At 39.1% G+C, this 23,452-nt stretch overlaps 1 protein-coding gene across 2 annotated transcripts; it reads left to right on the forward strand.

Annotated features, from left to right (window-relative positions):
• Window positions 1-1,939: 1,939 nt before the first annotated feature.
• Window positions 1,940-13,928, forward strand: SSR1 (signal sequence receptor subunit 1). 2 transcript variants are annotated; one of them, XM_064507085.1, is made up of 8 exons: window positions 1,940-2,163; window positions 4,638-4,750; window positions 6,510-6,597; window positions 6,777-7,039; window positions 7,712-7,788; window positions 9,502-9,580; window positions 10,450-10,543; window positions 13,155-13,928. In XM_064507085.1, the coding sequence occupies exons 1-8, from the start codon at window positions 2,079-2,081 to the stop codon at window positions 13,220-13,222; spliced, it is 867 nt and encodes a 288-aa protein (XP_064363155.1). In that variant the 5' UTR covers window positions 1,940-2,078; the 3' UTR covers window positions 13,223-13,928. The 2 variants fall into 2 exon arrangements, with proteins under 2 accessions (XP_064363155.1, XP_025970625.1); XM_026114840.2 differs by having other exon boundaries at window positions 1,942-2,163; window positions 4,632-4,750.
• Window positions 13,929-23,452: the final 9,524 nt, after the last annotated feature.

The following is a 23,452-nucleotide window of genomic DNA, read 5'->3' on the forward strand; positions in this document are numbered from 1 at the left end:
AGGACACCACTTCTAGCATTGCTTTGCTAAAACCACCTCTCATAGAAACCACATAGTACATGCTGGAGATAGTCCAATAGATTCTTAAGCGCTTTGTCATGCCTAACACAAATACTAAGGTGGAAACAAAAGCTATATATAGATCTATGTGCGTATGTATATAAACAGCTGCCTGTCTTCTGCTGATAGTTTAGAAAAAAGAAGTACACATCTGGGAGAATCATTTAAGAAGTTCAAAATGAAAACCGGAAACTTGAGGTAAGCATTAGTTATAGTCCATAGGCCAGAAAAGATGGTGTTAAAAACACTCACCCTTTTTAGAATGTTATGAAACTGAAGACCCTTTTCCTAACAGTTCTAGCTGTAAATTTAAATTGAAAATATTTTTAAATGCAAGGATACAATGCTTGTACACAATGAGAAATACTGCTAGGAATTCCCAGTATTCCTTCCATTCTTCTCAGAATTAGCATCCAACATGAGAGATGTCAAATAGGAAAGTTGCAATAATTGCAGTTATTGTCAACATGTAGTTTGTTATGTCTGTGAACAGACACACAGAGCAGTCTGTGCAAAAATCTCTTCACAGCTTGCTTCATTTTGTTTAGTCTTTCCTTTTAGATTATAAATTGTTCAATATGGGTAGAGTACTTAGTACAAAGGAGCCATGGCCTAATAGGCGTTTAGGAACAGCTATAGTATTGCAGTCTGAGAGACTCAAGTGTTTTGCTAAGGCTAGTCAAGGTGTATCAATATTTTGCATACCCCTTTAATTAACGCCTTCCTCTGCTGCCCCATGCAAACTCAGTAAGAGCATACATAAAGGTTAACTAGTAACACTGGGATCAGTTAACTCAGATAGAAAAGAAGTACATTCTATTCATAGTCACTGCTTAGAAGACATAGAACAAGGCTAAACAGAAAACCTCCTATGGCATGCTAGTGCTCTCTTGCATTTCCTACAGGCAAAAATATTTGGCTGCTTTTCCAAAAACCATGACTTAGGTCTAAGTCAAACATTCTTGGCCACAGATTATTAAGTCAGAAAAATTAATGACCTTTGCAGAAAAAATAGCATTATACCATTGGGTAGATATTATCTGACTAGAAATAATAGTACATGGATGTTCTCCAGTTTTCATGATTATGCTTTACCTTCAGTCAATACTTAATAGCATTTCAGTAACAGCTTCAGTGTGTTAAGATAGAACTGCAGAAAGGCAGCTTTTGTTTTTGTAATTTGCAGATTCAAGAGGTTCAAAATCAAATGAATGAAATATGGAAAATGAGTGACAAAAGAAAGATGCCATTTACCACTAGCATGGCAGTAAGTTGCACATGTACAAATGACAAATAAAAGCTACTGCAAAATACGGACTGTGACCAAGCACCACTGATTTCCCATTGTACTCTCTAGGTGAATTGCTCAATTAATTGTGCAAGAGAAAGCCCAGGGACTGGCTTTGGCCTTGATTTTTTCACTGAGTGTTTTGATTATGGGATTCAGGAAGGCTTTTCAATCTTAAATTTTGCATTTCATTTAACAGAAGAAAATTTTCTTCAGTATGAATTAGCCATCTCCTCCACGCCAAGAGTCACGTAGCCCTTTCAAGGACACAGCCGGCGATGCTTTCGGAGCCCTTTTCGTACCGCCCCCCGCAGGCACCAGCAGGCAGAGAGCTCCCAGCCCTGCTCGGCCGCGGCGCTCACACCCGGCAGCAGCAGTGCCGCCGGCGCATGCGCACTCGCAGCCGGGCAGACGTCGCGGGGCCAAAGGCCGCCCCGTCCCCCGCAGCCTGCAGGTGCAGGAGAGCCCCGACCTGGAAACGGAAAATGACGGCGCATGCGCACGCAGGGCGGGCGGACCGGAGACGTGCGTAAAGCTCACGTGATCTCTCCACCTCCTCCCCGGCGGAGCCACGTCCTCCTCGGCTGGGGGGGCGGGGCCCGGGGGCGGGGCCCGGGGGCGGGGCCAAGGCGAGGGCAGGGGAGGCCGCGTCCCCGGATGGAGGCCATCGCCATTTAGGCGGCCGAGAGGGGCAGGCGTGGGGGTTGGAGGGTGTTGGGTTGTTGCTGCTATGGGGTGTTCGTCGCAGCTGGTGTTGCTCGTCCTGCTGGTGTTCCCTGCCGCCATGCTGCTTGGCGGCACCCGCCGCGGCCCAGGTGCGAGAGGGCGGGGGCGCGGGCGCGGGCAGGGGCGTGCGTGGAGCGAGTCGGGGCGGGTGAGCCGCGCTGAGCGGCCGTTGCTGCCGGGGATTCAAATTGGGGCGGGGGAGCAGAGGGAGCGGTGACGGCTGCTCCGCGCGCGGCGGCCTCCCCAGTGGCGCAGCGGACTCGACCTGGAGCCGCTCCGTGCGCTTCCCCGTCTTGGGGGCGGTGGGGTGGGGGAGCGGCTCTCCCCGGGCTTGGGAGACCTGGAGCCCCGTTTGCGGTCCTCTTGGCGAAAGGAAGGAGGCGGGTGGGCGCTGCTCATTTCATTGCCGGCCCTGTGCGGACAGCTCCGAACGCTGGCCCCCTGCACACGTGCCGCCGCGGTTTGAGCTGGCTTCACTCTCTGGGCCTCCTCTGCTTTCCCTCGGTTCATCCCTGGGCGCTACTCTGCCGTGGCCCGAAGGAGGGCCTGAGAGGCTGCCCCGGGGTCTGTTTGTGCTCTTATGGGGCGAGGGTTGCGCTGGGAGTGTCTCGGCTCTGAGCGGGGTCCTGTTATGCGCCCCCGGGGCGGCGGCCACGCTCGAGGGCTCGTGTTGGGAATGTGGGCCCCTGAGATGGGTTCGGGCTCTGGCCTCTCTTGCGGAAGAAACCGCGCTTTGCAGTGTCAGGCAGGGCCCTGCTGCTGCCTGGGGGGCCGGTCTCAAACTCGGCTGCGAAATCGGCCTCAGGAGCACACGGGTTCGATTGTCCCACACAAAAAGACTTGAGATTGCAACCAGAGCAGCGACGATTTTGTCTTCGCCCCCGGTCAGGGATGACTCTGGGTTCTACAGTGAATCGTTAGCAGATTTCCTGGCTGCCAGCCTTCCTCTCTGCCTTGTGCCCCCAGCCCCTTAAGTGTCCTTCAAATAGCGGAACGCTAATCTCTGTTTACACTATAGCTTTATCTGATTCACGATCTGAAAGCTGCCTCCATACCATTAAGCATGGAAAGATTGAAGGGCAGTCCAGATCTCGCCCAGCTTTGCCAGTGAGTTGCAGCACACATTGTGTGTTCCTTCCCACAGGGGGAAACTTTCCTTTCCCGCTGTTGCCACATCATCATCCCTTCTGACATCCACTGAAAGGATTGTAATTTAGACATCTAGGAGAATGTGCTAGTGTTGTTGCTTATGAAGAATGTGCATAAGATACCAGTAACCTGTTCAGGTGTAAGCGTTTTAATTAAAAACATGTTATTTGTAGGCTTTTAATTTTAAGAACTTCAGTAAATAAAATCAATGCAGTTAGTCTGAGGTTAGGTAGTGCGTATGTACAAGCAAAAGTCTTTGAGCTAAAGAATAGTGAGTCTAAATCCACTTGAGAGGGGTGTTGTACTTTTTTTTTTTTTTTTTTTTTTTTTTTTTTTTTTTTTTTTTTTTGAGAAACCCCACAAAATCTCGAATTCCTTGGGTGTGCTTGTCCTGCTTAGGGATTTTTATTCCATGTGAAAGTTTAAGTATTTGTTTAAAATGTGTGCATATAGCAATTAGATCTTCTTGATGTTTGTCTAACTCCATCTTCCATTCTTTTCTACTATTTTTCATTTTGGAAAAGATAAGCTTCATCAAAAAAATTTGTAGACCTGTGTATCGTGAGAGTTCGCAGCCTGGCCTGCATGTGCTCTAAACCAGAAACAGGCAGAACTTCATACTATGGCCAGTATTTGTATTAATCGTATCTGGCTAGTGTTTGAATATATGAGGCTCAACACCATAGAAGCAGACAAGCAATGAGTTATCTGACTGCACTTCTGGAGCCTTGCTCAAGTTCCAGTTTTCTTTTCTAACTAGTAGTGCAGTTTTGTTGAACATGTGAGTAGAATACTATATCATATTCAGAAGATCATACTAAAAAAGACTTTTGTTTATAGTATAACTTGAATGAAAAATGTATGCAAAAATAAGTTTTATAAATACACATGGAAATGTGGTGTTCTGACACCAGCAGATGAATGACATGCTAATCATTTATTAAACTTAGTCTTGGAAGAAACAAAGCTCATTAAATTCCGGAGCTAGTAGAAGTGTCCTTTATTTTCAGATTTGTAATGACAAAACAAAAAGTAACTTTTGAATTTGTCAACATATTAAAATAAGTAACAGCTTTTAATGCAACTTGTTACTTTCTGCCAATTTAAGCTTTGCTGTGTGAATGTTGAACTTTGGGTTATCCAGATATAAACTCTGTTTTTTGAACTTACTGGCATGTACAGGAGTAGTTTAGAGAGTGTTAGAGAAGGAAAAAGACGCAGGCAGATCAACACAGATTCAGTACAATGTGAGGTTTTTCGCAGCTGAAGCTTCAAAATACTGTATTCGAAGAATTTTTAAGCAATTCCTCAAACATATTAGCTTGAAAATCATACTACATTGTCAAATTTTCTGTTGGTCAACTAGACATGAAAAAATATTGCTTGTATTTACATTTTGTTTTGCTAGGTGCAGGTTTACTCGTTGCAGCTCAAGATGCTGCAGAAGATGAGGAAGCTGTGGAAGATACTGTAGTTGAAGATGAAGATGATGAAGCAGAAGTTGAAGAAGATGAGCCTACAGACTTGGTAACTGTGCATGAATGTTATTTCAGAAGTGTGAATTAGACCGAAAGTGCTTGAAGCTAGGTAGCTTAGATGTATGTAAGTATTTTTTTAGTGTCATTGATATTTAGAAATTGCTTTTTCAAAGTCTCCAATTAAACTTATATTCCAACTGAAGTTTAAGAAAAATTTTTCTTTTTCTTCCTGAATTACCAGTGGAAAGACTACATGGGGACAGCCAGGCTGCCAACTACAAAAACTGCAGTTCAGAAAAAAGAACACCAAGTGGGATAACCAAGTCTCATAGAAGCTCTTAGCAGTTCTTTCCCAGGTGCATCTCAGTAAACTGAGAAAGGCATTGGGGTACAGGACTACATCATACTGGCTAATTTTGTATTGATGAGCAAGAGGAAACAGAATCTTTGTAGTACAAATCTGTCTTGGATTTGTTAGTTAAGCTCTGCAGTAATACTGAAAACCTTGTTTTGCAGCCTGCTTTCACTTGATGACATTCATAGCCTGTGACTCTTGTTGCAGGGTATGCTTCTTAAGGCCATATTGCTCCTTTGAGTCACTTTCTTCAGGTTGATCAAATGGAGTATTTTATAATAATGAAGTTTAGGGCATGACTAGGAAGAGAAGACAACAAAGAGTGTGATAAGTTATGCATGATAAAAAATGAAGAACCAGTAGACTGTTCTTGAAACCAGCTGGACTGATGTTTGATTGCTTGATTACTGATGTTAAGTTGAGCTTATGGTTGACTGGCTTTTCCAAGTGGTAGAAGATGTGGTAGGTATTCAATACCGCTAGAATTTGTTAAGTAAACTTAAATGTAACTTGCTTTTAGTGCATAATGTAAGACTAAGCAAGCTACAAAGTGGTCATTTTTAGGCAGTTTGCTGCATCTGTCATTGGAACACAAGATATGATTTTGCATAGCATCTTGACTTGGAGATGCCAGGCTCAGTTGTGGTTCATTGCTTTCCTAGCCCATCATACATGCACAGCTGATCCAACTGGCTATCTGCCGTTTAAAGTGGTGGGTTTAGTAGTCAAATCAAATGATCCAGACAACTTGCAAGCAGTGGCTTTAGGAAACAGGTCAAAATGGGGTCAGCTATGCATTTAGTTATGGGGTGGAGAACCACCATCTCCATGTGGAAAATAAGCCCTTAATGCTTGTGTTTGCCTAATTAGAGAGTGAATAATCAAAAAGGTGAACCCAGAACAAGTGAATTTATAAACTCATTTAGTTCCAGCAGTGTGCAACCACTTTCAGGGACATAACACCAAACTTCTTAAAAATGAATAAAAAGCTTCTCTAAACACTCCCCTGCAGTGGAAGTAATTCAGTTGTGTCATGGCTGTTTATAACTTTGAAAATGCTTGTTTTCTAAATCAAAATATATTAGATTTGAATACTTTACATTTAGAGTCTTCCCTCTTCCTTTCACTCCAAAAAAGAAACCTTATTGTGGCTTTCTGATTAGAAACCTTTTGGTACAGCTAAATGCTGTTGAATACATCAAGATGAGTTGAGGTTAGTCACTGTGTCAAACCTAACTTGTAGAAGGATAAATGCTGCAAAGGATGCTAATGAAATCTACAGGGAGCACAGATTCTATATGCTAATTCTGCAACTGCAGGAATTGATGTTAATGTTTACTGTCATTGTATGTTTTGTCACACTGATACTTGTCATGTGGGGTTCTCATAAAACAAGCATGGTCTTCGCATCACTGTTCGTTATAGGCTATTTCAAAAAAGTCTCTTCTCTTAGACAGAAGAAAAAGAGGAAGAAGACTTGTCAGGCGAACCAAAAGCCTCACCTAGTGCTGACACAACCATCTTATTTGTGAAAGGTGAAGGTAAGAGTCCTGTGCCAATCTGCCATCAGCTTCTTTACCGCTGCTTAAAGTGTATCAATATGTGCATAAAAACAGTGAAGCTGTAAAATACCGAATCTTTTCCAGGCATTCTGTGTTTAAAAACAAGGACTATGTATGCTGTATGAAATTTCTAACAGTTGCACATTTCTGTGTTCTAGACTTTCCAGCAAACAACATCGTAAAATTTCTGGTAGGCTTCAGCAATAAGGGTACAGAGGATTTTATTGTTGAGTCTCTTGATGCTTCTTTCCGTTACCCTCAAGACTACCAGTTTTATATCCAGAACTTCACAGCTCTCCCACTGAATACAGTAGTTCCACCACAGAGACAAGCCACATTTGAGTACTCTTTCATCCCAGCTGAGCCTATGGGTGGTCGTCCTTTCGGACTAGTTATCAATCTGAACTACAGAGATGTAAATGTAAGCCTGATGTCATTTCTCCTATTTTTTAGTTTATGTGGAAATGTCAGGAAGGAATTGCTTAGTCAAGTTAATACCTTTTCAGACAGTGAATGCCTTTGAGGTTTTTTAAGCAAATCAATAAATGCATAAGCAAAGTAAGCAAGACTGTTTCACAATAGTCCTCCATATACATGGAGGAGTGCTGTATATGTTAGACTTGAAGTTATGTTAACGATGGAAGCTAGATTTCCTTAGAATTATGTAGAAGTGGGCTGTAGTCATTTAAGAAAGTAAGTTAGAACTTTCTCTGGGATAACTTAAATTTCACTGTACCCTTCAGATTGGGTTTTAACAAACTCAGCAATCAACCTGAATTCCATCTGCAAATTCAACTTTGAGCAAATACATGACCAGCAGTTGCAGCTGGGAGAAGAATTTTTCCAAAACCATAAATGGGGATTAAAATAGGGGATTCCTTTTTATGTTAGTGTGGGCTGAAGTACAAGACTTCTGTACCATTCAAAGTGTTTCGATTGAGCTAATAAGATCCTTTGGCATGTAGTATTTTAATGCTACAGAAAATTTCTTCAAGGCTAGGTATGACTTTCTTGCTAATATCAAGACTTTTCTTTGTACTTGTACAAAAAACTTCTTGAAGAAATTAATTGAAAATACATGGAAACTTTGTAGGGCAATGTGTTCCAAGATGCTGTCTTCAATCAAACAGTTACAATTATTGAAAAAGAAGATGGGCTGGATGGAGAAACGTAAGTAGGTTGGAGATTGAAAGTCAGCTGGTATACTGGTAGAACCGATTATTGATGGGGGTCAATGAGGACTGTTCTTGTGTCTTCATTTTAGTGGATGCTAGATGTAATCTATGTCTTGCTGATGGCATTTGACTTGTATATGCTGAAAACCTTGATACACTGGAAACCTGAGCTTTTTTCCTCCAAACTAAGTTCTGTGTCAGTACTAGGAATCTTCGGGACTGATACTGTGTTAACTAACAGTTTATGCAAGTGTTCTGCTCAGGTAACTTAAGCCTGGAGTAGTACATAATGCTACATAGTTATATAGCATTACAAAGCTGTCAAGCTTTTGTTGTCCTAGTCTGTTTTTTCCTAGAAGTTAAGAGGTGTAGATGGTTCAGAGTATTGGGCTGTAGGTCCTACTGCGAAGACTGGAATAACATGCTTCTGGAGCCACTCTAGTGTAATCCAAGATTATATAAGCTGAAAGATGCCTTTCAGTATGAGATAGGGAACTTGCACTCATTCTTTGTTGCACTTCCCCTATGGGTAGCAGATTTCTTTATTTTCATGAACATTCTTCTATCTTAAAGATGTAGTTAATCTGGCAGACCTTATGTGTTGCAAGTATGTGCTGTGATAATATACTTTTAAATATTCTAATATTGGATTGGGATTTTAAGAAAACCTGTGAGTTAAGTATTTCTGAAAATTTATTTTTTGAAGACAATGAATATTTGAATTCTCCTGCCACAGGTAGAATTTGCCCACTGAGCAAACTTCCCTTTTAAAAAGGGCAACCAAAGGAAATAGCTGTTGCATGCATTCATATTTGCAAAGTAGAATAGCATCAGTGAAAGAGCAACTGATCATCTGAAAATGTGCGCTATTCTGGTGATAAAGGAGCTCTCGTAAGAATTCAGATTCATCAATTGGGACCAGTTTGAATTAATATGCTGTGAATGGGCACTTCCCGTAATACAGGGATGTTCAGTTAAGTCTCTCTTCTGCAGTTTAACTCCATAATTTCTGTTGTAAATTTGAATTAAAATGTTCAACAAAGGTTGTAGTTTCCTCACCTCACAAAAGTCCTACCTGCTCCTAAAATTAATTTGAGATTGAATTTGTGTTCACCTACTGTTAATTATCAACAAGTATTTCAGGTAGAATTGTCAATGAAATTCATGCATTTTTGTTTATTTTAAGGAATTCTAACTGTGGAACACAGAACTGGATGCCTTAAAGCAAGGCTTTTCAAAGCTCTGTTGCCAATAAATATGAATATCCTGGCAGTACTTGCCTTGCATTAGCATGCTAAAAGCATATAATGTATTTGAAAGTTTTGTAAGTGGTTAAAGCCAAGTCACACACACAAATACTACCTATGACCCAACATCTTGAAAAACGGTGTTGCAAAAGAGTCCTTGCAGGTACTAAAATTTAATAATTACTAGTTTATATAGTTTCTGAGCTTATATGGCATTGCTCAAATGTTCTGTTTTTCAAAATTAGATTTGGGGTTACAGCTTCTGAAATTTAGAAGAAGTACTTAACATGTGTTAGCACTTTAGTTTCAGGTTCATTGTATCATGCTTCCTCCCCACTACCCCTGCACATGGCTTGTGAAGGATGAAGCAGGCATGTGGCCAAAGCTAGGCTTAATTGTTCTGCCTGTTGGTAAACTTAAATACTTGAGATTAATGGTTTCTTGAATTGTTCTTCTTAAAGGATCTTCATGTACATGTTCCTTGCTGGACTTGGTCTACTTCTCATTGTTGGCCTACATCAATTATTAGAATCCAGGAAGGTGGGTGATGTGTGGTGTTTTGTTTTTTTGTTTTTGTTTTTCCATGTACTCGTTAATACAGGACCTTAATGGTATGCTTAAAGTAAGAAAGCAATACTGTAAATCACTTCTGGCCTAGAATGGTACAGGTAGAACTTCAGAAGTTTCCTCATAGTGTCTATGTGTATCTGTTAAACTAGATCAAACTTCAGGGAAACCAGCTGTCTAGTCCTTTGTTTAGTGCTTAACAGTGCATTACTATAATTTTGATTAGGGCCTTCTGGATTCCTTTGTAGTAATGTGATAGCTAAGGGTTTGTCAGTATGAGTGGCCTGGCAGGTATAAGCCATGGAAAACTTAGGCCTCATCTGCATGGGAAAATGGGCTGGAATACTTAAAGTATCTCTTTGTGTAGCCAAACTTGCGATAAATTTGAAGTACTTCACTTGGGAAGAAGTATGGAATAACTGTTGTGTTATGAACTCCATTTTGCAGGCTGATGCTCAAACACAAATATTGTGCTAATCTGAAAGCACAACAAAACAGCTCATCAAGGTTTGATTATCCATCAGCCTTCACCCCCCCCCCCCCCCCCCCGGCAGGTATAATGAACTTGCCGAGGCATGCATAAAATCTTGATATCTTTGTGTGGAATTAGTACTGCAAGGAATTAGAAGTGGTAACACCAAGCTTAGTTGAATAAATTGCTAATGGGTAAAGATAGCTAAAGCTAAGCTAGAAGGGTGGCTTGATACAGGGGCTAACCTTAAATTTGTCTCTCATTGAACTAATTGCAGTTTATTAAATACAGACTTATTAGTTATTTCTAATATTTGTCCTACCTGAACCTTTTTGTGGAAGGCAAAAATCTTATGTTCTTGAATTTTCAGAGGAAGAGACCAGTACAGAAAGTAGAGATGGGAACATCAAATCAGAATGATGTTGATATGAGCTGGATTCCTCAAGAAACTTTAAATCAAATCAGTAAGTAGCCTGCCTTCCATAACTGCAGCATAACAAACATTAATCAAACAGTTAAGTAGCTCATGCTAAATTCTCAGGACAGTATACATCTGGGGAATAAAAAGTTGTCTAAAGCACTGTGCTTAATAAGGCTATTATGTTAGCAGCTCATTCTTGTATTTAACAGACTTGACTGGTTGATACAGTTGATACAATAACAGCTATCATGGTGATTTTATACTTTGTTCTGTAGACTCTCTTTCAACAGTATAAAACCTCTCTCCAAAACCTGTATTACAAAAGGCTTAAATGTTGGGGGAAAGCATCATCTGAAGGTTTCTGTAAGTTGTTTGGAAGCTTGCTTATAAGCTGAACCTTAAATAAGCATCAGAAGTGTGTAACTCTGTCTTGAACCTACATTAAGACTTGGATCATAATGTCCTTCACAAGTCCAAAATAACTGAATTCTACTCAATGCCCAACAGTAAATTCAGTATCTGATTTCTTTAGAACAGCTATGTTTGTGGATATTTCTAACTTCTCTTGCTGTTTCTTCTGTTTTGCTTTCCCATGGCTTCAGTGCAGAGTAGAAGAGGTGAGACAAACCCTGGTGCTTTAAAGAGTGGAAATTACTGATGTGTGTCCATGTGATAATTAAGCATGGATAGAATTCTGGCTTCCTGCATGCAGTGATTGGTGATGTAGCATGAACAGTAACTGATTACAAACACAGTGTGTGTTATGTATATTATATACATACATGCACACACACATAAATAAAAATTGCTAGTTGTACTGCAGTAGTGTAGCTTAGCTGTAATACATTGGTGAAATATTCTGGTCTGCTCTAACAGTGTCTAGAACCATTTACCTGAAATGCAGATATGTATTCTTGTCCTCCACACTACCTTGGTGTAATTTCATGCTGCAGTTAGTGATTAATGTGGAGGACTGATCATGATCAATGGCTGAGCACATCTTGTTTCAGTCAGAAACAAAAACCACCTCAACTTGGAGTCTAATAGTTTAGTAGTGAGGCTTGTCTATCCAGGTCTTCCTTATCCCTGATGAACTCCTGTCACCAAAGCACTGTCTTTTTTGAGGTGAGTTGATAAAACTTGCAGCCCAGATCAGAGAAGTGCTCTGAAAACACTTTGCAGGAACTACTTTAACTTGAAAGAGACTCCTGTTTTGATGAAATAAGCATGTTCTGAGTGATCTTAAAGAAAGAGCCTGGCAACTTTATTCATATAGAAAGCCTAGAGGCTCTAGTTCTGACATCAGACTCTGCCAGGAGCTGACAACTTCACTTTTTAATGCCTTTTTCCTTTATTAACTGTTATTTATATTACACTATGTATAAGGACTAATGTTTCATTTCTGAAATTGTAAACTCTATCCTGCACACTCTGGTTTCTTGTATGTGACAGTTTCATACAGCCTTAGTCCAGCAAGAAGAACTGGTTGAAGCTCTAAGTTTCTCTGTAGAACAAGCTTAATCTAAACTGAGTTAAAATCCTGGTAAGATGTGAATTCTGTCTGCCCACCCCTTTCTTTAAGCTAGATATGTATTTTCAGTACTTGAAATCTAGGAAAAACTGAGGCTTAGGACTTTTCCTTAATTGTGTTTTTTTGCTTTAATTCCGGCTTAGTTTAATTAAAACTCTATACTAGCATTCTTTGAAATACATAGCCTTCAAGATCCTCAGAGATTCTAGACTCTTTAGATGTCAAAAGATGCTTCTTCTTACTGTGCTGATTGATACTTGTAACAGCATGGCAGTTGCTCATTGTATTTGCTCATGCTCTAAACATTTTGCTAAAATTTGTTAAAAATAGAACTATGTATTTATAAATTCACAGACACTTTTTTTTTCTTCAAAGTACCTTAGCTTTTCTCCAATCCTGTAAGGATTAAAAAGTCCACCTTACATATTCACTGTCACTGTAAAGGACAATTACGGGCATACCATAAAGTCTTAAATTTTAAGATCAAGCTTCAGCATCCAGTGATCATACAGGTGAAGTAGGGTTGCTAATCCATACCAGATACCTGATTACAAAGTATTCTCCTCATATTTAGATATGGCTGCTTCTATGGGTAAGACTCATTCTTTTTTTCCACAACCAAAATGATAAACATTATTCTCTTGCTGTTAATCTCTGCAAATATGGAAATACCTTCATCTTATATGAAATATGTAAAGGACAGTCACACAGTCTTCAGTCAGGTAAACTCAAAAACAGTAGTGACCAAAATAATCCATTAAATTTCTGAAAGTTTAGTAATTCCTAAGCATGGAACTCTTTTAAACAGCAGAGCATGCAGCATCAGAAGGATATGGTGTGGATTTGTGTTTTAGTAGCTGGTGTTTTAAACAGGCTCAGCCCTGAGGTTACATGTTACAGAATAAGAACACTTTCTCCCCCCACCCCAGTGTTACCTTGTGTTTAGGATGATAACAGTTAAAAAGCATTAATGAGTTGTTTAAACGGTCTTCTGTGTGGTGATGTGTTACACTAGAAGGGCAGTTTGATCTGTGTGGGAGGGAGAAAAGTACATACTTTGTCATATAACATCTAATCTGAAGTAGCTCTAGCAATTGATTTTCTTTTTTTTCTTTTAATTCAGATAAAGCTTCGCCAAGGCGGTTGCCCCGCAAGAGGGCACAGAAAAGATCGGTGGGATCTGATGAGTAAATGTTAAATTGTACAACAGTTCAACTGTTACTAATCCTGCCTGTTTGGATTTTTTTTTGGATTGAAGTAGTGCAGAGAGTCCATACCACCATAAGGAAGATACTGCTAAACATTTGGACTGAACAGATTAACTGAATGGTGTTAATATTACTGAAAATGCACTTCTTTTTTTGTTAATAATTGTTGGGGGAGGGGAGGTAGCCATTAAGATTTGTGCCTGTGTGTGTAAGCAGTTGGTCTTAACAAAATCATACTACCTGAAATGTGCCTTTAGAGTTCTTTGTAATGCTGGCTTCTCATCTGTATGCTGTCTTTGAGGGATTTTTCCCCTCCCTGTTCACCCCAATCTGAATGTGTAGTGACTTAATCTGTCTTGATTGTATACTATCTGTATCAGTCTGTATGCATTTTTTTTCAGAACTTTCTGTACAGCACACATACTGAAGAAGTTTGTGTGTGTGGTCCTACTTCAGTGTTAACACTGATTATCTAGATTTCTGCATAATTAGCATTCTAAAGGCACAGTTGGGTATAGCTGCTTGTAGCAGTAGACATCTTGCTGCTGTTTTGATCTGAGCATGCAGTGAGCTAAAAATCTGAACTTATCTCTGTAAATGTTAGGAGGACTCTTATACAGCAGCAGAACTTGTGAAGCATGGAATTTGTGTGCTGAACTGGTATTACTACATAAATTTTTTTTACCCAACTTGTTAAATGATTAGTTATTGAGTCATGCAGCAGCTTAGGTATTCTGACTATAGTGGTAGCTCTGGAATGTTTGCTCAAAAAAATTACTGAATATACTGCAACTAACTCTTCAATAAGTTCTCAGTTCTCTCAAAAACTAGAATGTAATCTATATCAAGACATATGGACTTCTCTTACAAAGCTTTACATGGGGAAGGACTTTGGATTTACTGTACACTCTTGAAACTGAATTTGAAAAGCTGTTGGCTTCAAGTAATCAAAAAAACTAAAGGGTGAATAAGTAGTTTCTCTGTCACTTTTCTATCTCAGACTTTTTTGCACTTACCAGTACATCAGTCCAAGTTGAGTTTTTTATCATCCTGTCTTTCCCAGTAGTAGCACAGATGCATTTCTGTTATTAAATATGTTAGTTCAGCACTCAGCAGAAAAGCTATACATGATCCAAAGGGGATTCTCTTTTGTGGCAGGCACCACTTACATGATTACCAGGAACCGAGGTGTTGATCTCACTCCCTTGCGTTCAGGAATGTAACTTTGCAATATTTGCTCCTTTTACTATCAGAGAGTCAGTTTGCTGCCCTTCAGACACTTGAACAAAGATTGAAGTGTTTACATCTCATATGCATATTTTCCTGTGTCTAAAGATCTGAACCCTGTCTTAAGGCTTGTTCAGTTTAGGAAATGCATTGATTTGAGACTTCCTGTTTTCTTCTTTTCATCTCCTTCCTGATTTCCCATATGTAAAAGTGCTCTTTTTGATCTATACTTGTTCTGCAGGGACTGAGCATCTGAGCCAATGAGAGTTGAGCAGTACCTGTAAATCATGTCACCATATTGTGTTTGAAGCAGTGTCTTAAGGTCTGAAGCTACCTGTACTGCCACTATTGTACTATAAACTTCCCTAAAATGAAATGTAAAGATGTTCTTTACTCATCTTGCAATGGAATATAATGTAAGAATGGGATGAACAACCTCAATGATGCTTTGCTTAATATTCTGATAACATAGCTAGCCCAGGCAGAATAATGTAATAAAGAGTTAAGATTGTTGGATCATCGTACATATGACATAGCAAACTGTTAAATGCTACTTTGCCTTAAGTGCTGTAATCTGACTGGCTCAGTGGTAGGTTTGTGGTGGTTCAGCTTGCATTGATTCACAAAAATGCTTATGTATTAAATGTTTTGCTATACTAAAGTCTACAGCTATTGCAATGGCTGTTGTACTGAATATCTAAAGTGGAAGGGTATCTGCCCTCTCTTCGATTAAGCCTCCTGCCTCATGTCAGGAGATGGTTGTTTTTTTTTTTTTCTTTATTAAAAAAAAAAACCCTCCTGGTAATAAGTGATCTTAAATTGTAGACTTTAACTCATTGTAAGATTTCAAGAGGGGAAAGTAATCTTCCTTCAGGTGATAATAATTCAGTGGTACTCTACAAGAAAAGGCAAAGGATCAGAACAGGGTAGTAATCTGTAATATATTGGAATACCTACTTTAATTCCCTCAAATGAACAGAAGTTTAGCTCTTACTGATTTTAGCTTTTGGAGCAAGTTAGTCCTTTTACAAATAGGTTATGCTGACCAGAACTCCAGTGGAAAAAGTTGAATGTAGAAGGACTGAAGCACTGTACAAATAAGTAGAAATAAATTAATATTTGAAGGTATCAGCTTCTCCTCTCCACTTAGTGGTTAAGATCCAATTGTTCAAGTTCTAGCATGAGAGACAGTTTAGCAGACTTGCATAGGAACTAGCAATTGATAAGTTCAGTTGTAGCAAGACAGTGTCTTTTAGGTCATAGAACTTTGCCTTGACATTGGATGGTTAATAGTAAATTTCTCAGCCAGAAGCAGTTCATAGGAACTCTGGCTAGCAGTCCAGTACTTCTCATGATAAATGAAGTAAGAGTTCTAAATTCCTTGTTCTATCTTAGTTTGCTTTAGTTGAAATTTAGCAGTAACATTCTAGTGTGTGATAGTGATTGAACTTGGCATCTCCTGTGTTCTTTCTAGTGAGGAAAACATGGCTGTTTTATGCTATTGGTTATGTAACAACTTTCACTTTGATACTTGAGGTTTTTTTTTTTTTTTTTAATCATTGCCCATACAGGTAGTTTAGTATCAGAGGTATATTACTGGATATCATTATTAGCTGAGTAGCTTGTAGTTTCACTAAGTTAAGAGATTCTGCCTATGCCACTGTTTTTTCCTGTGGTAGTAAAAGCATTTATATAATCTTGCAGTCTTTTACCAGCCTGGTTTTCTGCCAGTTTACTAAGCAACTGCTCATGTGAAGTTAGGAGAAGAGGAACAAGGACTCGAAGAAATCTTGCTAGAGTTTTTGCCATTATTGGTAAGGGGTACTAAGGATGGTGCTGAACTGCAGATGAAACTATGGCCTTAGTGAAAGGACCACTGTTAATTCCTTCCTCATGGCTCCTAAAAGACTACCAAAAATTATGAAGGATTGACAAGTCTGTACTTGGGGAGGGGAGGGATGATACCTCCTTTAAGCTTTCCATCTGTAGGTAGCAAAGCATTAATTTAGCTGCATTTGAACCATGTTTGATAACTGTAGCCCTCTATTCTTTATACCATCTGATAGCAGTTTATTTTCCCACTGTCATTCAATCTGATAAAAATGGCTGCTGTCAGACTAAAGGATGTAGTCTCATCATGATTCTTCATGTACAAAATAGCTCAAGTATAGGCCACAGAATTGGATGGAATAGAGTAGTGATGGCAGTACTTCAGCTTGCTTCAAAACATTCCTGCTGGGCCTCTTCCTTATCTTGGAATGGAAGTAATCTATGTTGTCATTCACTGTTTTTATTCCTAGAGCTCATGGTGCTGAACAGAATGTTGCACTTGAAAGCTCTGAATTCAGGGAAGCAGTGGGGAAAGTAAAATGCTGACACAGGCTGATTGTCTGGTTGTTTAGTGTGCTTGACATACTATGGAGCAGTTCAGAGATGATTCCTTTGTCTTCTCCAAAGGAAAGACAGTGTATCTACCTCATAGGTGTGACACATGGACTGTTTCAGGAATACTTCAAAGTTACTTAAGTTTACTATCTTTGTGGTAGCTGCTTGTGTAAGATGTAGCACTAGGCAACTAGATGGTAACTGCAAACACTCATGCTGTACCTGTTTAATCCTCTCATTGAATAACATTTAGCAGCTTTATGCTAAGATTCTTAATATACAGAGGACTTGCAATTTGCTTACAGGAGAAAGTGAAGCCAGAGCTTTCAGTTTCTGCAAGAGTTTATAGGTAGACTAAATGACACTGTCTCATGTGGTTCCAAATTATTGCAGGCTTTTCTCTTATTCAAAGCAATACAGATGATGCTTCTTGTAGATACAGACAACAGTCATTTTAAGAATGACTGATTGTTTTGGATGATTAAGTTCAGATGATGGATGTTGTACTGCAACTGAAATGTTAAATTAACATTTATTTTCTTACCTTCTTGTTTCCATTTATAAGTGAGATCCGATCTCTTGAAAATGAATGCAGGCTTTTTGTAAAGTAAATGTGAAGTTTTTTTTTTTTTAAATAAAGCATGAGTATGGCACCAAAAAGCCTGAGTGGTACTCTGGTGCTCTTTTCCTTGACAAAGCGATCTGTAGTAGCAAACATGCAAAAAGACTGCAAACATGTTATCCTTCAAAAAGCTGCTTTTCTGCAAGTATATTGAGAATGGGGATAATAACAAGTATTATGTGATAGATACAATTAGCAGTGGACAACTGAACAATGAGCAACTATTAACAGATTCTTATTGCTTATAAGAACAAGGAGATTCAGGAGTAGGAACATTAAAGTTATTGAATCCTGATCTGTTGAAATTGAACTATAATCTTACATTTCCAGAAGGAACAACATAGTGCTAAACTGGAGGCAGTGTGAAAAGAGTTTAAGATGCTTAAAGGCTGCTGAAGCACAAGGTGATAATCAGACTAGAACTTAAGGTGTATGCTGTTGTCTAACCAAGCCAAAAAAAAAAACAAACAAACAACTGAGAATACCAGTTCAGGCACAAGTGCTGCATCTAAGCAGGAGGAGGTAAGACTTGCTTGGAAAAAAGTAATTCATTCATAAGCAAGGTAAACTTATGCAGCTAGGTACTGCATTGCATCTTTTAGTTGGATATAGATTCCCACTAAAGCTGCAATGAAGTGTTTAGTATTTGAATTTGTTTTCACTCAGCTTTGTTTTTTTCCCCCCTAGTATTTACTGATAATTGTGAACAATTGTGAGTACCTACAATAATCTGTTACTTCTCTCCAATGCTATTTCTTAAACTATAATTAGTCTGTATGAATTGCTAGACATATATTGATGCAGGTCAGTGTAGTAGAAGGCAGTATTTTGTCTTTACAGGCAATATCAAAATTAAAGGGGAGTAGCAATACTAACACACACTGAGGTGATTTGTATAATACTAATCTACTGCTGCTTTAATTAAAGACAAACTGCATTTTTTTTATATATGTTTTACAACCATGCAGTCTTAAAACTAGTTTCTCTGGTAGTTGACTGATTTAAGGTCAGGCTTTTTCTTAACCTTTTTAAGCAGTCAGAGAAGACTGGAAAGAGGCAAGCAGACTTTGCTATCTCAGTTCATAATAAGCTTTTCTTTGCCTGTATCTTATTGCAGCTTAAAGACCTAAGGTCTCACTAGCCCCTGTGGAGTAAGATACAATTAAACACAAGCTTTGTACAGAATAAAGAGGGGATAGATATTGAATTGATTTGTTAAAGTACAGTTTTAATGCAAAGCAAATTTCTTTTTTAAAGCAATATGTGATCTGCTTCAATCACTTCATATAATGTTTGCTGTTCTGTGTTTTCTGTATCTAGCATAAAAAATGTTAGTGATGCATCTGCATTCAACTCCTGTATCCAGAATGCAATAGTCAGTTGCAAAATAGAATTTAGGCTTTCCTCCTCTTTCCCATCTGAAAGTCCAAGTACCTCTAAACAATATAAGTGTTATCTTGTCCAGAGCTACTTCACATATCTGGCATAAGGTGTTCCAACAAAAATGGCTTAAAATGAAGGATGGTGAAGCTCTTGTGTTCCTATGAATTACATCTCTCAGTATATATGGAAAAGCTTAAGAACAGGCATTTTAACACTCATTTCTGAATGTCAGGAGCTCTTAAATGCATAATTTTTTCTAAGCTGAAGGAGCTTTCCTTCAAACACAAGAGGTAATAGACTTCCAGAACTTCAGATTGGGCTGTTCTTTCTTAGCAGTCATTGCAGTCTTCATTTCACTAGGTCATCTTTCTGTCCTCCTTACTTGTCTTAATCATAAGTTTGTATTAACCAAGATCAGTAGAAGTCCAGTAAGACACAAGGCACGTTACAGCTTTCATGTTAGTTAATAGTAAGGGGAAAATTGAAACTTACCTTCCTCATCAGTTTTGGTCTGTCAGCTCACCTAGCAACCACAGCCTGTCCTGCCTTCATTGGGTTTTCCCTGCACTATTTAATTCACATTATGTAATCAAAACTTAAGAGCAGCACTTTTCATGTAACGAAGACAAAAACATGGAGCTTATGTGCATAGAGATACTTCCACGATGAACTCAGTGTATATTGTAGTAAAACAGAGATACAGTCCTTCCCTCTAGGGTCTGGATGGGGCTAGACAGGTAATGTTTCATCTGTGTGAGGCTGCACTGGTGGGCTGTGGTGGGACTGATGGGACTAAGGGCTAAAGCCTTACCCAGAAGGTAAAAAGCATATTATGTTCACTCACTAGATCAGGACTCTGCAAATGATATAGCCAGCAATACCAAAAGCTGCCACATGAGGGATCCCCCAAAGCCTTTGACAGCTGCTTTTGATAAGTGAAAGGCCAAAAAGATCTCTAGTTTCTTCTGTATGAAGGACATCTAAATGAATAGGTGGGAACAAGTGTATCTGGGTTTTTTGACTCATACCTTGCTGTATCTTGGTCTCAAAAGCAAGTCTCTGAGCACTGCATTTCTTTTAGGTTTCTAGAAAAAAATAATTGAGTAGGTGAAACAAGCTCTGAAAAGCTGTGTTTGCAAACGTTTTGTATTTGCTTAAAAACAAACAAACAAACCACACCATACCACAGGGCTATAACCACTTACAGATTCAATCTAAGGCATCCTGGAAGTAGAGACAATAGTGACACACTACACATGCTGCTGCTTTGTCATCTGATCTGGTACTAGGCCTCTGGAGTAAAGCTTCCTGTGATTGAAATTACAGTTGGGCCTCTCAGCTCCCTGTGCACCTTGACCATGTTCAGATATGAGTAGGTCCATGTTCTGCCTTCAACTTACTTAAGTATTTTTTCCCATGAAATCTAAGTCAGTTTATCTAAAACCAGTGCTTGTAACAAAGTGCAGCTTGACCAGCCAGTGTTTTGCTCAGCAAAGTAGTTTACACTTGCCTCTCTAAAGGGGGAGAAATACTTCAGCATAGCTCTCTGAAGAATCTCCAGGATGTCATTAGCTTAGCTCTTTGTGTAGACTAGGTTCATCTTGGAATAATTTTTTTCATTAGGCAGCCAAGATTTATTTCAACACATTATAGTTATATCCCCATAATGGGATGTACCTGTATACTAGTCTAAAGGCACCACAATTCAAAGTTCTTCCCCCTCATATGATCAGACTGCCTATAAGAATATTTTCATGCAACTGTCCATTGGGCAAAACAATGTTTAACCAGTATCTGGGCAGAGTTTTTCCCAAGACTGATCTGGCAATAAAATTCTTTGGAACTTTGTCCTACCAGCAGGGGGAATACCCTTTTTTACCCACAGAATGGAGTTGCAAAAAAATCCTTTAGCAGGCTTGAAGTTTCAAAGAAAGTCTTTCAGATGTTTTAATTACACTAGTCACTCAAATGAAGCTTCAAGGGTTCAGAATACAGTCCTAGTCCTCTTTGCCAGGACTGAGGCCTTATTCAACAGATCTTTAATTCAGCTTCACTACTTAAAAAAAAAAAATAGGTAGAAAATAAAATGCCCTCAGGTAGACTGAATGCAGTCTTGTGCGTATTCAAAGAAAGGAAGCCTTGAAAAGGTCAGAATTTGTATTGTCTCAAATTAAGCAACAGTAGAAGAAGAAAGGGGGGGGGGGAAATCTAGAAGAGGAGTTAGGGATCCTAATGTTCCTTTTCCTTTAAACTCCTCTGGCTTCTCTTTTCCTGTCCTCTCATCCTGCATTTCTGGAATCAAACCTATAAATCATTGACTCCATACACATCTTATTATTGTTATCTCCACTACTTCCTTCTGTACTGTACAATTATTCCATGGCATCTACTTCAAACTTGTCTGCCTATGTGCTACAAGGGCAACTCAAAATTTGAATGCCAGTCCTTACATGACTGGGTATTTTCAATAGCAAATGGTCAATATACATTTTGCTTTATTAAATGATGCTGGAGAAGAATCAAAGAACACTGAGATGTACCTTCTTGTACAAGCCTGGATACACAGCACTACTGAATGAGTAGTGCATAGGGCCAAGCTTAGACCTTATTCTGACAGTATGTTAGATCCCAACCTCAGCTGGCAAGTTCACCAACAAGTGTGCAAGAGACAGAAAATGAATTGCTGTGTTGGCTGGTTTGGCAGAAGTCCACATAAAGAGGAAGAAAGTGTCAAAACATCACATTGCTAGAATTTAAATAGCATCTATTGACTATCAAAATATGGCAATAGTGTCACTGAAATAGGTTATAATTAGAAGCATGTGTAAGTGCCCTAACAAACAATTATGAAGTATGTTATGTTTTCTGTAGAGCCAGTATTTAAGAATTAGTAAAAGCATGCTTGCTTCTTTCTAATACGGGTTCATTCATGGAGAGTGCAAGTGTTTCTCCCAGCTGGAGATGACATTTTGTCCAGGCTTCCAATCAAATTCTAACTGGTTGCTACAAGTAAGCCAAAAAACAAGAAGCTATGTCTTGCTGTTGGACACCATAGGACAGACGACAGTCTTTCAGAATAATAAAGTAAAGCCTATTTCATTTCTTTTTAAAAACCACACTGTACTGGGACATCTCCTTTCTAATGTATTAATAGCCTAACAGGTTGTAACAGTGTAGCATGCTATTATTTCTTTTCCTTACTAAAAGGCATGAGGAGGATGAAATATTATGCCTCAGTTGCACTGTCATATAACCATAACAATCACTGGTGGAGTTATTCCGGGCTTATGCTGGGTAGGACTTCCTTGAGGACTGAACTCCCTCCACTCCCATTTTTAAAGCGCCTTAGTGAGCGTTGTTTACCAGTTCTTTAATTAGCTGTAGTACTCCTTTTGGTTACCCTGCAGTTTTCCTCTAGCATGACAATGCCTAAGGGCCATCACCACTGTTACTGCTGTTTTGCTGAATTTGCAGAATTCCACTGAAACAGATGTCAGTGATTCACTGCTCCAGCAGTAAATACAGGCTGCTAACAAGGATCTGTTGACAAATTGCAAAACATCCCACAGCTGCAGTTGTTGTCAATAAAATACTGCCACAAGAAACCCTAGCAGGAGCTGCTATCACGTTTAATTAAGTATTGTTCCAATGAAGGTACTTAACTTTTTAAGTAAGTGTTCCACAGCTGCTGAAGAGAATAGTAGTTTTGGGTCAGGGAAACTCCAACATGTTTTGAAAATGAGGTGCATTAACCAAACTCACAGGTAATAACATAACCAAACATATTAAAAGCAGCATATGGCTCTGCATTGTGCCAAAATCTGTTACCTGCTAGCTGTACATGTCACAAGTTCCCTAAATCCATCTCTCTTATCTCCAAGCCTGGCAAGCTGTTCTAACCAGATCAGCATTGATTCTGGCTTTCAATAGCTATACTAGAAGGCCTTTGTGGTTTCAGCTCCATGAGATGTTGACAGATGGATCTAGACAGGAGATCAGAAATCAGGAAAGCTGTGTTGCAGTGCAGACTTTTGATGGATTGCTGTATATACTCAGTTTGTGATACCTTGATTTTCTGCAGAGTACAATTGACCCGATTTATGTAACCTTGGAGTATTGTAAAGTTTTAGTCACGTAAGCATCTTGGGAGCAACAGAGAAAGTGGTGTGACATGTTCTGCCAGCAAAAGTGGTATTATTGGCAAAATGAACAAGTTTAAAAGTATTGCATCACACTCAGCAGTGCATAAGATAGAATGTGAGAAGACATGTGCTACCTCCTTCAGATTAGAGCTGCCTTCTCCTCCTGATTGTTACCTAGAAGCCCCAGTCATGAAGAAAGGACTACTCTTAAGAATCGGAGGAAAATTGCAATGAAAAAGGTTACATTCTTTTCTGTTTCTGACTTTTTTTTTTTGAACACTATTCACTTTTCCATCCCCAAGGACAGGTCATATGTGGCTAAAGTTTGAATTGCAAACACTTGGGAGAAATTTTTATTGGTCAAAACAAACCTACATCTCACAACTAGCACTGCCATTATCCTAAAATAAAATAAAATACAAATATTTCTTTTACATGTAGATTAATTAAAAGT

The sequence above is a fragment of the Dromaius novaehollandiae genome, chromosome 2 (assembly GCF_036370855.1).
Source record: "Dromaius novaehollandiae isolate bDroNov1 chromosome 2, bDroNov1.hap1, whole genome shotgun sequence".
Classification (NCBI taxonomy): Eukaryota; Metazoa; Chordata; class Aves; order Casuariiformes; family Dromaiidae; genus Dromaius; species Dromaius novaehollandiae.